The 18,453-nt window shown below is 40.3% G+C and overlaps 1 protein-coding gene across 3 annotated transcripts in view; it reads right to left on the bottom strand.

Moving 5' to 3' along the window:
• Nucleotides 1-18,453, bottom strand: part of ADGRG6 (adhesion G protein-coupled receptor G6) — a 131,901-nt gene that overhangs the window by 19,145 nt on the left and 94,303 nt on the right. For all 3 annotated transcript variants that reach the window (XM_080941939.1, XM_080941938.1, XM_080941940.1), the window contains exons 10-20: nucleotides 16,026-16,137; nucleotides 14,985-15,040; nucleotides 14,248-14,458; nucleotides 13,037-13,208; nucleotides 11,521-11,661; nucleotides 9,215-9,334; nucleotides 7,737-7,782; nucleotides 6,392-6,498; nucleotides 2,856-2,983; nucleotides 1,499-1,767; nucleotides 123-219 (exon numbers count right to left, since the gene is read on the bottom strand). In XM_080941939.1, coding sequence (XP_080798065.1) covers nucleotides 123-219; nucleotides 1,499-1,767; nucleotides 2,856-2,983; nucleotides 6,392-6,498; nucleotides 7,737-7,782; nucleotides 9,215-9,334; nucleotides 11,521-11,661; nucleotides 13,037-13,208; nucleotides 14,248-14,458; nucleotides 14,985-15,040; nucleotides 16,026-16,137 — 1,459 coding nt within the window. The remainder of the gene's footprint in view (nucleotides 1-122; nucleotides 220-1,498; nucleotides 1,768-2,855; nucleotides 2,984-6,391; nucleotides 6,499-7,736; nucleotides 7,783-9,214; nucleotides 9,335-11,520; nucleotides 11,662-13,036; nucleotides 13,209-14,247; nucleotides 14,459-14,984; nucleotides 15,041-16,025; nucleotides 16,138-18,453) is intronic.

The raw sequence follows: 18,453 nt of genomic DNA, 5'->3' as shown, positions 1-18,453 counted from the left end.
AGTCTACGGATGAAACTAAAACCTTCAACATCAGAGCATTATTATTACCATGGTAACATATTAGCTTTAGGAAACAAAGTGCAAATCCCATCACAATCTCCCCCCAGACATGTATTACTCACAATTCATCATCCTGATCTTTCCCATAACTTTCTTTTCCATACACTTCATTTTGTTTTCTGCTCACTAGAATAACTGACACCACCAAGGCTGGCAAACCTGTTATAAAAAAGACCATGACATTGAGAGACCCCCGAAGACGCTGGGACTGTCTCACGGGACAGATGCTGTTCAAACAAGCTGGCTGGTTAAAAGCAACAATAAAACTGCCTCCTCAGTGCGGGGCATATGACAGTAAATGGCAGTAGTTAAAGCCTACTCTCTAGTGATAAGATGCTCAAATCTTCTGCTGGTTTAGTGATGCTTACTGGAGATTTGCTGTGGTAGAAAGAATTCTGCTGAATTCAGCACCAGACAGCAGTGTGACTGTGTTAACAATGCTACATTGGGTCACCAGAGTTTGAAAAGGTTAGGGGACTATGTTTACTACTTCCGTTCCTGCTCCTCCTCCTGTTCTTTCTTCTCCTCCTCCCTCTTTCTCATCTTCTTTGCTTGTTTGTTTTTCTAGACAGGGTTTTTCTGTGTATCGCTGGCTGTCCCGGAACTCACTCTGTAAACTAGGCTAGCCTTGAACTCAGAGATCTGCCTGTATGGTATGTTCCATCATCATCTGGCTGAATTTAGCTTCTTTTACCTTTTTAAAAAAAATATGAAACAAAACTTTAGAAAAGGGGAAGGGCGTGACAAACATCAAGTGTATGATGTCTTTCCTTTTCTCTCCTGAGGGTCAGAAATCCTTCTGTCTACTTCACTGAGCCAGTTCATACCTCCTCAGGTCCCTGAGAGACCCCACACTTTCCCGTAGGGGGGTGTAGAAAGCTAAGGAATGGCTCATCCCTGAACACTGCCATCTAAAGAAGACTGTGGTTGAGTTTTAAGGTGCCCAGCTTGACACAAAACCCGGATAAAGAAAGTTGTCCAATGAGAAGATTCTAAACAGGCTAACCAGGCCTTTGGATACCCAACTAAGGATTGGATCATGGTATAAAAACAACAACAACAACAACAACCCAGAAAAACAAAACAAGAAACCCTCAAGGCAATAATTATGTAAATATCTTGCTTACACACATAAAAATAACACTTTTTCTAGCTTCCACAACAGGAATGAGTACGATATTTGGAATCATAATGGGCTGTCAGCTTCTTCTTTAGCCCTGAGTGGGCTGGCCCTGGGCTGGGGAAATGAGTTTGTGGTGACTCTGGCCTAAGGCTTTTTCCTTTACTCCTGAATTTAGTGAGTACTGGTGCGAGTTTTAAAACTATACAATGCTGGGGAGCAGAGGATGTCCCTTCTCAGGATTTTCTTATCTGATGCATGGCATTCTATGTGCCTTTTGGGATGGGGCATGAGGAAGGAAGTTTGGGGGAGGCTTACCCCAGCCAATGATGCAGAATTTTAGAATATACCGGTGGATGTAAGTGTTGAACACTTTCACAAGAGCAATGTACATGTGGATGGCTTCCAGCCCCATCCAGGTGAAGGTAGCCAGGAGGAAGAAGTGCAGTAGGACTGCCACAGCCGTGCAGAGTCCGGCCACACCAAAGGAAGTGATCCAGCCATCCAGGAGGAAGACAAGGTTCAGGAAGAGCAGGGCGGAACTCAGGTTCATCAGGATTTTGGAGGGATAATCCCTGCGTAGCTTCCTAAGGGTGGGGAAGGGAGAGTCACGCACAGAGCAACATGGTACACCAATGTTTTAAGTTCAGGAGTCAGTTCATGTTTTCTATCGTTCAGTAGTGGGTGACTCCCCATGAGAGGGAAGTGGAGGAGTAAAGGGATTCGTGTGTTTTTGCCTAAAAACCACTTTTCAATGTGATTTACATTTCACAGTGGCTTCTAGTTGTTTCCAAAATTCCCCAATGTTTACACTCAGAATTTATATTACTTATTTTCTTGGGTATTCTTGAGACAGGGTCTTCTACTGCAACTCAGGGTGCCTGGTAATTCACTATGTAGCCCAGGCTGCCCTCCAACTCATTGAGATGCTCCTGCCTTGAGCCTTTTGAGTGTTGGGATTAAAGACATGAGTCTCCACACTCAAAAAAAATTAAACTTAGGAATTTCTCCAGATTTATAAGATTTACATTTTAATTGTTGTGCTTGGACACTTGTGTCTGTTTGTGAATGAATGTACACCTGCATTTGGATGGCCATAGAGAAGCCAGAAGGTGGCATTAAAGCCCTGGGACTAGAGTTACAGGTTTCTGTGAGCTGCTTGGTTTGAGTGAAAAAGTCCAGCCTCAGGTCTTTCTGCAAGAGTAGCCAATGATCACCGATGCTGAACCATTCCTTTACCCCAACATTTTTATTTTAAAAGCAATTTCCCTAGAATTGTTTGATGATTCTTGATTTTTAGTGAGTCAGAGATGCCTTTTTAAAAGAAGTTTCCTGTTTCAAGAATGCTTGCACACAATTCAAGAAGAAAATTGCCTTTACCTTTACAATGCAGCAAGTACCTTTACAATGCAGCAAGTATTTCATGTCATTAGAGTTTACGTAAGTGCTAATAATCTCTAGCTGACTTGAATCATTTTATCAACAGAAGCATGGTACTTTAAAATTCTATACCTGGAAAATTCATGCCGTGTGATCTTATGAAAAACATGAAGATCAAAAGGGAGACACTAACATAATTCATAAACTATAGAATTGTGTTTTTGAAGCTGAGGCAATTTTCAGGCTCACATTTTCAGTTGCTAGCACTGGGCTCGGCAGAAGGAGATATACTTACTCAAAAGCAACATATGTTAGGAGAGTTGCCGCTGAGAAAATGGCAGATATTCCACAGCCAATATAGGTGATGAAAGTGAGGACTTTGGTGTTTCTTCCATCTATTTGTGAGGCACTCCTTGGAAGGTCCTAACAAAACACGAGAAGCAGCCATGATGAAGTATTATTCCTTTTCCATGATAGTGATGCTTTATGTTTCTAGAAAGTTCACCGTTGACATTAGAACAGTTCAGTCTCAGGGGCTAAAAGCAGCATGTCCATCACCACTGCCCTAGCTACTTATGACACTCCAGTGGACCAATACAAGAAAGAAAACTGAAGCATCATTGCAGAAGTAGGGACACATTGTCTCAAATCACTATCTCCTTAATCTAAGCTTTGGAACCCTAGTGTAAGCCAAAGAGTGAAAATACTGAACCCACAGCAGAAACAGGGTGCCTTGCATGATAACAATGACACCTGTTTCTGCAGGGATGAGGGCATCGGCACACATGGAGGTCACTGTGCAAACACGGCCAGTGCTAGGCCCCTGGACCGTGAAGTAGGTGAGAGATACTCAGCCTGGAACAGTTAGCGGTTGCTATGAATGGCGTTGACTTTTTATAGTCATTTTAAAGCCTGGTGTGCATAAGGTTGGGTTTTTTTCATCATAAAAGTGAAATCAGAAAGTAGGTTGGTATCTAGCATTTTTAGTCCTTATAGAATTTAAATGGCATAATTTAAAGTGTCAGGAGTTTTGCAGAGTGGAAAGAAACCAACATGGATGGACAGGAGGCATTAATCTCCCGTGTTGAAGTGAACTTGAAAACTTGAAAAAAAAAAGAAAAAAAAAAAAAAAAAACTTCCTTCTCCTCCATCAATGAAGCATGAGACTGAAGCATGAGACAAGGATAAAAACCTAAGGTGAAGCCACTGATCTGTCCCCGGGGAAGATGAGATCCACTTCCGACATATACATGTTTAAACATGAAAGAAGAGATTTATTAAATAGGGCGTTTAAACATTTCAATCTCGTGGTAAAAGTCAATTTTTCTTTCTATATGTCAGTTTCCTTTCATTTTCATCAAATGTCAAGGAAACTGGTACTCCCCCACAGCCATGCCCCACAGAAGCAATATTTCTGTGTATGTGCATGTATTGACACAAAGAAGCAGAAGTCAGTTCCACATACAACTAATTGCCACAAGACGTGTGCAGTGGTTTTGAGACATTGTCAAACACACAGCGGCAGAGATCAGCAGAGGTGGGAGCCTGGAGCCAGAAAGCCTTCCCCTTTCTCAACAGCCTGGGAGTCCCTCAAAACACAGGGAAGACATGGGCCCATGACGCATGGGATGGAGTTTGTGTCAATGCTACTAGTCTCCAGAGGGGTGTCTATCTGGTACAGTTCCCGCAGGACCGACTAGAGAAGTTGAAAGTTTTGAAGGGTGATCAACTGTTTCCACCCAGGTGAGGAAGAGGAGGCAAAATCAATAATTTAGGAAAAAATTCAGTACTTCTGCATAAGGACAGCAGTCCACAGCCAATTCTCACGTCGTGCTTTCTGAGAATCATCACATGACTAGTTTATCCTTCCAAACCAACCAACATGAAGATATAAGAAGGTCAAACAAAGGAAAGACATTTCTAAAACAGAAATGTAGGGAAGACTGGTAGACATTTTTCACATTTACAGATGAAAGGACATAATGATAGAACCATGGAGGTTATTTAGATTCTGAGACTCTCTTACACACAGAAACAAGAGTTTGTAAGTCGAGAATTTAAAAAAAAAAGAAAAAAAACATGACTCAAGTGTTGTTGGTATGGAAGAGCCAAAAGGATGCTGGCCCATTGTCAAAACGGATTTTTTTTTTTTTGGAAAGTGTTTCTTCCAGTGGTTTATAATCTTACAAGAGAGGCCAAAAACAAAAGTGAAGGAATTCACTGACATGCAAATCTCTACACGTGTAAACTTAAGTTTTAACTCAGACTACAAGAGAAAAAGCAATGTACATTTATAAACCCATAATACAATTTAAATAACATATAGTAAAACTAGCCAAATGGGTAATGAGAAGGTAAGATTGGGTTGCATATGAATCAACTCTGAGAAGTCAACTTTGTTACTAGCATCTATTAACCCATAAAATTTGCAATCACTTTCAAGCATATACCTGTACATTGTTGAAATATTTAAATTAACTGAGCTAAAGTTCACAGATCTGAATGATTAGTTCTCTAAAATAAGCCTTTTCTGAAGAATTATCTTTAGTCACTTTTAAGGAAAATAGAAGATGGGAGGAAATGTGAATTTCTGTTTCAGATGCTTAGGGAAAGCACACTATACTATAGTTGTTCAGTGCTGTGAACTAACTAATTATGGCTTGATGTCCTGAAGAAACAACATATTTTGAGAGCATGGAGAAGCCACTTTGTGTGACTTGTCACTTGTGTCAATGACTTCTTGCCCAGACAGTTTGTATCTCTGCTTGTCAGTAAATTTACAGCCTGGAGATTTGTCCTACAACAATGGCCATTGAAACAGGCCAAGCTGTTCATCAGCCAAATACCACAAGCCAGAGTTGCTTACTCTTTCTCTTAGACCCCACAGGCAGAAAGCTAGAGGATTCCAGGGAGGGGGTTACTACCACCTCATGTCTGTACTTCCAACCGGAAACACTGTATCAGCTCAATTCCCATTACTCCCATCTTTTGTGAACAAGCAACTGTGCTTAATCCCGTCACAGAAACTTTGTCAAAACAATGGCCACAATTTTCTACATGTTCTGCCTGCTAGATAGGCGTTTATCCAGCACAAGTGCACCAGATAATGGTACTCACGGATAACTTCCGAGTAAGTAAGATGGGTCTTGAAAAGAGAATGGAGTAAAAGAAAACACTGATGGGGTCTAAATTTTTATGCAAACTCTTAGGAATCCTGGCTAAATAGATATTTTTAAGGAGGAGAGAAAGGAAGAATTGGAGGCTGATAAGAAATCCAAGTGAAAGAACCCTCCAACTATTATCTCTCTTGTAGGATTGGAGTCACAGTCTCCAACTCCTAGCTGTCCTAACAGATTATGCTATTTAAGAAAGAAATCGCCTGACACAAGATACAGTATCAGCTGGCAGGCAAGCATATTAAATTTAAAAAATGAGGAGAAAATCATTATCGGAGTATTTATAGTTAGTTCTCTTCCATGCTAGCAACAACCCAACACCTTTCTTCTGTTGTTTTCTCCTTTTGTCTCTGTCTGACCATCTTCTTCCTTAACTGTGAAGATAGTTTGGTTTTGTTCTGGAGTTATTTCCTGCTAATGCTATAAGGAAAAGGAAGGACAGCTTTTTGTGTGTGTGATGCTGTCACCTGGTGTAAGTAAGTGGATGGCCTCTGCTAAGCAGATGCTTCTTTATGACTCACGTCCCTGGGTACAGATGGGCATAATTGGGTTACAGTATCTAGGATGTATAACATAATAAAAGCTGAACTTACACAAAAGAAGTGTGCCTTCTGAAATTGTAATGGGTCGAAATAAGCTAAGAAACTCCCCTTACCATCAGGATTCCAAAGTGAGTGAGGTGGTCGCACAGACAGATGGTCTCACCAGTGTCCAGATTCGAGTGGGTAACACACCCAGACGTGTTCCATCCCCCGGAACTTTCTGGAGAAGGAAACAAAGAGATGAGAACAGAAGCAGCCCAGTGTCCTCTGTAAGGGATGGGCCCAGAGGTTGTCTGTACCACAGGCATCGTTCTTTAGGGATTTAGAGTCCTTGAAAGTCATCGCAAAATCGTCGTCCAGACGGTCATTTCAAACTGTGCTCTGTCCAAACACCTCAGGGCTTCTTCAGATGCTCATGTCAATTTTTAAACAGTTTTTTTTTTTTTAAATAAACTTCTATAAAAACCCAAACTTCTTTTCAAACATTATGTGCTGATGTGCTCTCGGAAGGCCAACACATTTTTCCTTTGGGATCAGACTAATTTTTTGGGAAGACATGGAAACAAAACGGGCAGTGGGCTTGGCCTGTTTTGTGATGCACACAGTAGGTATCATTATGAAAACAAGGGCAAATGGTATGAACACGCTTATCTGGCTTTTTTTACATACTTGCCCATTTTTTAAATATATTATGGCAGAAGATGATATTCTTTAACCAAGAATGCAAGTCAATCAGCATCTCAAAAAAAAAAAAAAAAAAAAAAAAAAAAAAAAAAAAAAAAAAGGGCAGCTAAAACACAAACAAGCCACAACTAAACTATCCATCTGTAATACAAATATTGAACTGTACTTTTAATAAGCAACATAGCCAGCATGGTCCCAGGATAGACTTATTAACGACATGGTACTGGGGGTCCATAGGGAAGAAGATGAGCAGAGGAGGTTTCTTTTTGCTGTCACCTCGCCTAATGATTCTTACCCTCTTTACCCTGATTTGTTGGTTGCTCACACAGTCCTTCCTGACTTGATTGTTCAGTATCATTTTGGAGGTCATTCCCCCACCCCAAACAATCTGTGTTCTTTATGATCACTCCCTTCTGTAGCCTCTTCCACCCACCTCATAATTTTTTTGTCACTTACAAATGTCATATCATCTCATCAGACTATGTTGAGCTCAAAGTGTTCCAAGGAAAGTGTGTGTCACAGTGCACACGGAACTGAAAAGACAGTGGCTGGTTCACTCAAGCTGCGAGTTGGAAGTGCTCCCTTCTTGCAGCGTCAAAATGTTGTTTTTAAAATGTGAATTGATTCCCAAGCTACCTAAAGTAGAGTTTGAAGCTCACGCGCCCGCTAAGTTGTAGTTCAGGGTGAAATGGAGGGAGCTGTGGTTGCTTGGAAACACTTGAAATTCTATTAATATATATTAAGCCCCCCACCCCCCAGGATTTTACAACTTACTGTTTTTGTTAAGATCCCAGAAGGCACAGATAGGATGATGCACTTCCTAGATTAACATAAAAAAGTAAAGATGAAAATTTTTATTTTAAATTGTTTCGAAGTCACAGCTGAAAGGAAACTGATCAGTACCACCATTCCAGTACCAGTTGACCGGGTCCAAGAGACTTCAAATGAACATCAACTGAGATCCTTGGGAAGAATGGCACTCACTTTTCTTAAGGACATTCACTCTGTCTTATTAAACACTGACTCTACTTTTATTCTTCATGTCTAGCAAAGATTTTTATAACTTAATGTTCGTGTCATTTTCAAAATTCTTCCATATGTCTGGGTATCTGCAAAAGCAAACTAAAAGCAGGTCTTCAGGGACAGTTGTACGTCCACAGCCAGACTGTGTTATTCACAAAACATAGTGGGGAAAAAAAAATAGAAGCAATCCAAGTGAGCATCAGTGGATGAATGGATAAAATCTGTTATGGTCTCACAGTGGAATCGCAGCCACTTCTGAAGGAATGCACTTCAGGCTCGTGAGAAACACAGATGGGTTCTGGAGGTCACTTCTGAAAGTCAGCGACTATCGGGTTCTCTAAGGTGACTGTTAGAATCAAATCAGTAGTGCAGGGAAGTGGAATGAATAGAGCTTGCTAGAGATTTCTGGGAGGCAAGAACAGGGAACTGATGTTCAGTGGGGGCAGAGTTTCAGCTGAGGTAAATTGAATTGAATTAGTGGAGACAGTTAGTCTACACTGTTGACAAATTAATGCGAATGAACTATATACCTAAAAAGTCGTAAGTTCTACTAGGTGTGTTTTACTATGGGGAATAAACAAGTTTTCCATTGTGGATGCTGAGGCAAATAAAACCAAAGACAAATAAGGAGATCTCTGAGGCGTCCTGATAAATATAGTGATGTCAGAGTTTCAGCTCCAAATCCTCAGCTGTTATAGGTCTGCTCACATCCTTCCTGGCAATTGTGAGACCATGACCCGGAAGCAATACAAAAGGGAATATACTTGATGGTGAGCTGGAGAGGATGGTACCCATCCCTGTAGCACATAAGTGGACAACAGAGAGGGTTCTGGGGGTAAGAATGCTAAACTTGTCAACAGCTTCAGCCACTACCCATTCCCCAAAGGACACATCTACTCTCTCCAGTTGTCCCTTGAGCTTTCTCAGTATTTTTGATGCTAAAAATCATAGAGAAAATCACAACCCATAACCAAAACCTGTGTCCATGCACTTGTATTTAGAGATGTTCAAGACCTTTATTAGCAACAATAACCCTCTTGAACATTTCTATTCTCTTCTGATTCTTGGGTACCAGGCAAGACCTACCTACCTGACCAGCCCATATCCCTCCTAAAGGAGAGATGTCATCCTGGTTAAAATGTCTGATCATGTTTCTCTATCATTACAGTTCTCTGAGATAGTGTGCAGTCCCCAACCACTACCTGTGGCATTTTTTAAAAAATTTTTACCTGTGTTCTGGTATGCTTGATTTTGATTTGAACTGGATCTTTCAGATTCTGCATAGTCATGTTTCCAATGCTGCACGCCATCACATAACTCACTAGGATTTTTCTTTGAGATCCAACATCCTTTTAAAGAAAAGAACAGATTGCGTGCTCGAGTCGTAAGCACACACTTTCCTGCTCCAAAGTAAGCAAACGGTCAGCAACTTTTACACTTAAGATCTTCAATTCTAGAACATCCTGTTTATGACTTCCAATTGCTGGCTTTCCGGAAGGGTCGCTGCTATTTCCCTTATTACAACAAATACATTGAGGGGACAGCAGGGACCAGAATTACAGGGGACTGTTCGAGGTAACTCTATTCTCCATCACCGGGATGGTGCAAGCCAATCGACAACTGTAACAATACAAGGTCGTCAGTCACACAGACGCAGAAGGAGCTTTGAAACAATGAGATCATTTCCCAACTCTAGAAACCAGATGACATTATTTACAGTGTAAAAATTAAAAGGCAATTTATCATTTATAGCCATGCCAATGGCCTGATGTGTTTACCAGTTTGTACCTAAATGCAGTTCGGTGGGACCGAAGTCCCACTCAGAACATCTGCCTTTCGGTCTTTTGGTATTGACAGCGGCTGAAGATTTCACAGAGAAATTAGGTGGTCAGAACAGTCCCCGGATCTGTGCTGCCCAACGACTTGGAGCACCAGTCTGTCTTTCTAGCAAGTTCTCTGGTTTTTCTCTTCCATCTTGTTTTCTTGTCAAACTTGAAGGCCTCTATGCCACAGTTTATAAGTCAATTGTATTTAAATTAATTGCACAATCTCTTAAGTTCCAAATGTAATTTTACAATGGAGGTTTTGAGGACCAGTCTGTATCTGTTGCCATCAACACAGTTGACCTGGGTTGGGAATGACCATCACTTATTGAAAATATTCCAATTATTCCTATAGCATGGGGAGATATATGTGTGTTTACATTTCTATCAGTTTACTTTCAAAAAACTAAGAAACGGTACTACCGTAGAAGCCTCCTAAAATATATACATATGTGAAAGAAATCTTAATGGAGTCAACAAATAATAGGAAAAACAAAACACTAATTAGACATGTTACACCGCAAAGCAAAAACTTAAAGCTCCAGGAAGGGCTATATTCTTGAGTTATTGGCTAAGGGGTTCCTATGGAAACCCCAGTTATCACAGGCTATTGTCAAAGCTACAGCTTGCTCTCCAAAAATGAAGGTGAGGCCCTACTGCTGAAGACAACACACATTTCATCAAGCCAGAGGAAGTTGAACTGGTTTCTAACTCAAAGTCTGTATAAAAGTCTGGGTTCCATTTATAGTACACATGAATATTTTTAGAACCTATTTCTAAAATATTTGCAGATAATTTTTTTAAACGTAGAATTAATATTTCACCATATTCATTCTCTTTGTCCCACCCCCTCTCTCTTATTCTCTCTCTCTCTCTCTCTCTCTCTCTCTCTCTCTCTCTCTCTCTCTTTCTTTCTCTCTCTCTCTCCCCCCCTCTGTCTATCTCTCCCCCTCTTCTTCTCTTTCCTCTGCTTTCCAAGTACTGGGATTGCAGAAGTGTCCCAATAGGCCCAGTCATTTTCTCCTCCTTTAAGTGGGTGGGTATGGAGTGGCCACATGAGAAACGTTCCTATGGACCTGAGACTCACAATGCTCGTCTGCACAGGGTCCAGCAAAATGTCCTCCATGGGGTTGGCCTCATGAAGGCAAGCAAGGGTCACTAGTGTTTTCTGGCAGTGGGCCATCTAGTATCTGAGCTGATGCCAATAAAAATGATAATATGTGCTTAGCACAATGCCACCCAACTCTGCGGATATGAGAAGGCCAAAGGTCATTTGAAGTACTAATGGGAAAAATGATTAAAGCCAAGAATGCCGCTCATTATGTAAAAGGTGCTTCCTGCTGAGTTAAAAAAAAAATCCTTTCCTTTGGTGCACAAATGCTTTAACTCTAGCGGTCTCAGGGTCTGGAGAACAAAATGATTAGCAAACAATAAACAGTAAGCATCACAACCAATTCAATTTCTCAAGATATAATACATCTTAGCCTGATATTTATTTTTAAAGCTCAAGTAAGTACATACTGCTACATGGGAGATTATTTGAATAAAATATTTAAACATTTTTATTATTTTTTTTAATTTAGAAAATATGACAGATTCATTTTTTTTTCTATAACTGTTGGTGTATTTTAAAGAAATCTGAATGTTCCAACCTCTGAGCAAAGATAGTTCATGTAAAAATGGGAAACGAAAGAAATTCAGTAAGTTCTCACCTGGAAAAGTCCAGTTTTGTTGAAGAAAGTAAACTGTGCTCTTCTGACCAATACGGAATCCTCGGGACTTAAATTCTCAAGCAAATTTGGAGGCAAAATCACAGACGCTAGTGGATCTGCCTGTCCATCTTCGAAGTCCATCTGGCACATGCAAACACATTGGTAGAACAGTCGTCGTGAGGGTGACAGTAGCCCAGACCCCAGGCTGAATCAGATGAGAGAACATGGCAGGACTGTGCTAGCTAGTGTTGGCCTTGCCCGCTGCATAAGTCAACAATTCCTGGTTAAGTCACTGGTAGTCAGAGGCAGAGACAGAATTTGGAGTTCAAACAGGAATACCTAGATTCTAAAACACACCCACAGTGCTAGAGAGCAATTAATAGTTTTCAAGTACGAGATTATTAAAGTGTCAGCTTTTGATGTTTTCTCCATGTACTGTGGGCTCAACTTGTTTAACTGGAGAGATCAGTTATCTCTGTAAGGGAACAACAGCTGCTTTTGTCTTGTTTTGACATTATGAAACGAGACAAGGGGAGAGTGACACACTCTGATTGGAGAAGTCACACAGAACAACTCAGTCTTGATGGATACTCCCCTGGTTGCTTCATGGACTACTGACCAAAAAACAGCTAGACCAAGAACAGCCTCAGATACCATTTTTCTTCAAACTATAACTCATGCCTTAGAGATTATCTGTCTTAATAGTATGAGATGAGACCAGTGGAGCTTGCACTGTTTAGAAATGAAAAGCCCTGACAACCTCCTAGACCCCTAATCTGAAGAAAACAAAAAAGTCTTGCTTGTATCTCATGCCTAGACCTTCTTCTATTTTCATTGCAATCTATCTTAAGAGCTAAACACAAAACAACCCAATTATGTTCCACTCAGATCCTCTCATGGATCAGGAATGGCGTTGCATTTATTGGGTTTGTTCTGCTTGCTAACACTGGGACATGGTAGGCACTTGAACTTCACTGGATAAACTAGGAAGTTAACATACCCAAGAGGGTCACTCAAGCCCCAGATTACTTGTCCAGCCTCGTCTGCAGAGCCTTACCTTGTGACTTCGTACCACGTGATCCCAAGAACAGTATCCACTGAGCACTTAACCAATTTAGCCCCACACAGAGCCTATCATCTGAGAAGCTGGAAGGCCAAGGCCCAGAATTGTTTTTAATATGTCTTCCCTGGACCTCCAAAGTCCAGTGTTAGAATCGGTGGCAAAGACAAGACTTCTCCAGTGCCTCTTCCCACCTGAAGGTTGTTAATAAGACTTTTATCTCTTTAAACTGGCTCCCACCCTATACTTCCAACATGACGGTCTGTACTCCTGTGCTGACATTTGAACCTCCTGTATTTCTATTTATAGATGCTGATGCTATTTCAGCCAACATTCAGATCTATCTACCATCTCAGAAACCAAGACTTTCCTTGAGGTGTCTAATATTAAGAAGCTTGTAAATTTGTTCTCTGTCTCATTCGTTGGTTAAAATGAAAACATACATGGGTTTGTTACCTGGAAATATGATTCATTATTGCTTGGAAGGCCAATGCTAAAATTTGAAGGTGCATTCATTCCTGGCACCAGGGATGAGATTCCAAGGGCCAAATTCTGCGTCTCAATATTCACGTGTGGCGTGCTATTCAGGTCTATTTTGAAGGCAAGCTCATCAATTGTTTTTAAAGCTCTAAAGAAATGAAAACAGCATCAATGTTAAACTGTGTTTGGGCACTTGCCGCACAAGAAAATCCCAATAAGGAAATGACTTTTAAGTTCTTTGATCTTAGTGCATATAGACATAAACAAATTGCAAACTCCAATGCTATCAGCTAAAACACAGAATTGCAATAATTGATTCATCCTCAAGGACACTGTACTATCATCATCATCATCATCATCATCATCATCATCATCATCATCATCATCATCATCATCATCATTATGTGTACATTGGTGTTTTGACTGCATGTGTGTCTGTGTAAGGGTATTAGATCCTCTGGAACAGGAGTTACAGACCCTTGTTAACTGCCATGTGGTTGCTGAGAATTGAACTCAGGACCTCTGGAAGAGCAGTCAGTGCTCTTACCTACGGAGCCATCTCTCCAGCCCAACTGTACCGTCTTAAGGGCAATCAGCAGCTAAGTCAACAGGAATGAATATTGTTTTCCACAGATATTATTTGAGAAACCAAAATATTCAGCAAAAGTGTTTGCAGCTAATTTCAGCAGAGACCAAATAACCTAAAGAGCATGCTAACAAATTTTAATCAAGTAAATAGTGCTTAAAGGAAGGAAATGGGAGAAGTTAAGGACTCTAATATCAATAACAAGTGGAAAACCAAATACAAAGAAATATAACTACACCTGTCCTAGGCATTTTCATTTTAGAAGTTCACAGAGTTGTGAGAGAGCTGTGTTGAACAGTAGACTTACAGTAGCCGGGTTATAATAATCCTGGATAGCCACAGTTTAAGAATGAAAATATATCGCAATATTCTGGGTATGCTTTGGGGGGGGGGTTATATCTGCTACCAGATAACAAGTCTAATTGCTTTGTAAATTGTACTTCTAAAATAGAGAGCTCTAGAGTTTATAAATGGCCTTGGGGAACACCCATGCATCTTACAGAGTGATGGATTATGAAGTATGAGCCCAAAGCCTGCGCAGAGGGGGAAAGTCCTCAAAACATACTCGTGCCCTTGAACTGGGCAGGGAAGGGCTACTTACTCAGTGGAAGACTCAAGCAAATTGCTATCTGAGCTGCTTAAGATGTTAGAAAATATATTCATTAGAGTGTAGCCAAGGGTTCTGTCGATGTTCTCTTCTTTGTTCACGATCTGCTTGACCCTCTCTACAATGCTGTTAATATTAGCCGAGGTTAGATTCTGCCCATCAACGGTTAAGTTTAAAATATCATTGGCATCTTCATTTGGTTGTCCTAGAAGGAAGGAAAGAAGCAACATAACATTTGCCTGGGGACTTGGAACATTTCTAGGAATAGGTGGTATGAAGAGTTCATTATATAGCTGCAGGAAGTAGGCATTCCATGCAAATCTTTATAAGGTAATACTTCATTACACACGGGGACGGATTTCTTAAGTACCAAAGTATGATGCAAATGATTGAGAGGAATCAATGTTTACTCTGAAGTTGCTCAGGACATGCTTTCTATTTAAAAATAATTCAGAAATATGAAAAATTGATAGAAATAGCAATTCGCACATTACTTTTAAATCCTCCGCGCAATTTTTTTTAACATTTTTATTTCCCCAGGTTATAAATATGACGCAAAGTTAATATGCAGAAAAGCATTACTTTCTTACTAAAATACATGAAAGATTCCTTTGCCCTTGTTTTAATATATTACAGTGACATCACATGGCAGAACATCACATCTGAAGAGGATAAAGCCTTCACTCTGATGAGGCATCTCACTCTGGGAAGGGAGGACAAATTGCACTCACTTGAGCAGTTGGAGACATCGACAGGGCCCCGGAAGATGGATGTACCATTAGAAAGGCTGCAACAATTACCAAAACAACAAAATGGTATTTAGATATGAGACATTAATGAAACTGCAGTTAACAAAGGCAATTGTTCGTTTCAGGATTTGCCTCGATGTCTTCCTACATTCCCTCTGAAAGGAACCCTACAAATGATGCTAAGAGTCCTGACAGGGAAGCCAGTCACCTTGCACTCCCAAAGGGAAGTGACCAGCCACGTCCTGCATCCTGGCCTCACACACACTGTCAAGTGCTGCTCTAAGGGCCTTTGCTGGAAAGCCCCATTTCACATGACTCTAGAGAGTAGATTTCAATCCACGTTTATAAAAGAGGAAGTGCATTTTAGAGAAGCCAAGGAATTTTCCCAAGACCTCCAGCCAGGAAGAGGTAGGGCCACATTTCAAACATAAATCTTACAGCGCTTCTCTCTCCTCCACAGCAAGTGTCAAATGGGGTTCTTGATGCTAGAGGCTCACACTTAGGCACTTGCTGTTCACAAATCCTTTCCCAAAGAGCTCACTGGGCCCCAGGCAGAGGGTGGAGGACTAGATGTGCAGAGTGGTTTGGCCAACCCGTGCAACTGTCTCATCTAAGGCTTATTAGACACGCAGAGAATTCTTGTGTCTTGGCCCGTCGGTGTCAAGAGGCGCCCAACGTGGATCTGATCTTTATTCCCCTTCTGCCAATTCTCTGTTCCCCCAAATGGGTAAGAAGTCAGGGGGTTTTGATGCAGGTCCAGAGACTGAGTTGGCTACAGGGTTCTTTTGCTCTGGAGCCACACTTTGGCTTTCCAGTTCTCTCTTTTCTTGGAAAGAATCTGATTAACTCATTGTTCAGAGGAAAGCAGCCCTATAGGTAACATTTTTTTTTCTCATAACTATCCACCCGTACGTGTGTGATTCTCGTCTTGCCCCTCAAATCAACACAGTGAGTGAGTACCATTGTGATATAGGTTGTAAGCTTAGACACGTGGCTAGTTAAAAGTTTAAAAAAAATAGTTACCATGACTGAGTCATAGAAGAGACAGGCTTGTTTGGACATGGTTGTTTGTTGACAGAGGGTAGAATGCCTGACCACCCAAAGCCCTCTGGATCCTCCAAGGCCCCACACATACCTAAGAGAAAATGAGAACCATCATGAGTTAGACCAGCCATTAATTCTTTGAAGTTAAAGAATTAATAGAATGAAAATCAGTGACAGTCCTGGAAATTTAGTAACTATTTCTATACTACCAGAATAACCAGTGTTTTTTATTTAGAATTTTTTAAAGTTATCAAGGATAAGCATACATTTGAGATAAAAATTATAAAACCTTACAAAGGCCATCTTATGATAAAAGGACATAGTGTAAAGATGAAATGTACATGCTCATTCCTGTAAACCATTAACTACATATTAGTAGAGGAGTTTCATTCAGAGAATAATTCAGCAGGGATTGAGAACAAACCTGGATATCTCACAAGGTAGAGCAGTCAGTTTAAAAGAGGGGAGGGAGGGTCAAACTATGCACGCCAGGCCTTGTGGCTGGCTGAGCGGTAAGCATATTTTATGGATTGCTTTCTAGCTGTTCATGTGGGGTGCACTTCCTACAGGCTTACTGGAAAAGAAAAGATTGTCCAGACTTTGAGGACAGATGGGGCTGGTCTCTCACAGGTGGGTGGTTATGAGATGGGACTTCTTGCTCCTCCCTGTAAGCCCTATCATGAGAAAGCCGCAGATAGTGTTTAGTATTTCTCGACTATGGCTATTTATATGTGTCTACCTCCCTGATGGTCTATGTGACTCTGAATGTTGGCACAGAATACAGAGAGGTAGGTGCTCACAGAAGAGGGCATTTATCACACTGGATCTAGCCTTGGTTTTCTTAGCAAACTCTCGGGGTGAAAAGTACCCATATCCCTACTTCAGCCTCCTAGTGCCCTGGAGACAGAGCAGCAACATCTTCTTTTATCCCAATTTCTAGGAAAGTCCCTAGTTAGAATATAACTGTTCCTAAAACAACACGAGAGCTATTACTTTTGCTGTGTATGGTTTTAAATGTTTGTTTATATAAGTACACCATTAAGATTCATCCATTCATTTATTCATCCAACATGTATTTAAGTGCTTGGTGCTAAGCAGTTTTTCCTTTAAAATTAAGATGCCATCCCATGCTAAACATCAAAATACTTAAAACATTCATAAGAATGCAGATAAGTCCAATGAGAGACTTCTAAGGTGTGTGAAGCATTTAACAATATGAAGCAAAGGCTAAACTAAGGTGATGTGCATTCCATATGGTGACTTCAGAAGGAGTACTACTCAGCTATCAGAAACAATGGCCTAACGAAATTCTCAAGAAAATGGATGCATCTAGAGAATATCATCCTGAGTGAGATAACCCAGTCACAAACGAACAGACATAACATGCAGTCACTGATAATGGGATACTAACCCCAGAAAGCCCTGAACACCCCAGAAACAACCCACAGACTGTGTGAAGATCAAGAAAAAAAAAAAAAGAAAAAAAAGAATATATTTTAATTAAAATAGAACTGTATCACATCCCCCCTTTTTTTTCTAAAGCCCCTCCCAGTTTCTCTCCTATCTCCTCAAATTAATAACCTCTTTTCCTATATTATGGTTACATATATACATATGTGTATGTATAGGTACCCACAAATACTTAATTACAACCTTATAAAATGTGTTTGTATACTTTTATGCAAAAATGCTTAAAAATCTGTACATTTATCTTTGTTTTTTAAAATAAAGTTAAAAAAAAACCAAAATGATATGTTAGTGAAAAACTATCACTGTAAAGCTCAGTGTCCAGCCTCTGTTTCTATATCTTCATTCTTTATTTTGATAAAATATTTTGATGAAAAAAAAAAAAAAAGAAAAGGTTTGTAAGAAGAGGAGGCTTTGTGGCTATCACTAGAGTGATATAGGGGAAAGCGAGTGTGGCATTCAGGAAAGGATGTGCACACGATGTAGCTACTACAAAAGAGCACGGGTGCTTGGGAGAGTACAGACTGTGTCACATGTATCATGGGAGCTGAGGATGTAGAAGGTGTGTGGCTGAGAGCTGATTCTCAGTTCAAGATTTCTGGTTTGCTCCTGTGAAGGTAATAGCATCATTCACAGACAAAAAACACAACAGTAAGAGACGTTCTATAATAAGGAACTTATCTATATTAACTATTTTATGAGAGTTCTTGTAAATGCATAAAGACAGTTTTCAAATCCCATAGTGGAAGCCAATGACAGTCAAGGTTATTCTGGTACTTGGCTTCTTTTAGGAGGAGAAAAGATAAATATAAAACAGCCTGCTTCCTTCATTCCCTTAGATTTCAAGGTATTGAGATCATTTTTAAGGTAATGTTACACATTTTTAAAAGTCTCTATATAACAAATTTTATCATTAAAAATATACTTTACACAGACAGGT

Source organism: Micromys minutus (genome assembly GCF_963924665.1).
Source record: "Micromys minutus genome assembly, chromosome: 30".
NCBI classification, from domain to species: Eukaryota; Metazoa; Chordata; class Mammalia; order Rodentia; family Muridae; genus Micromys; species Micromys minutus.
Note: the sequence above shows the minus strand (reverse complement) of the source record. Positions and strands in the feature narration are given on the sequence as shown.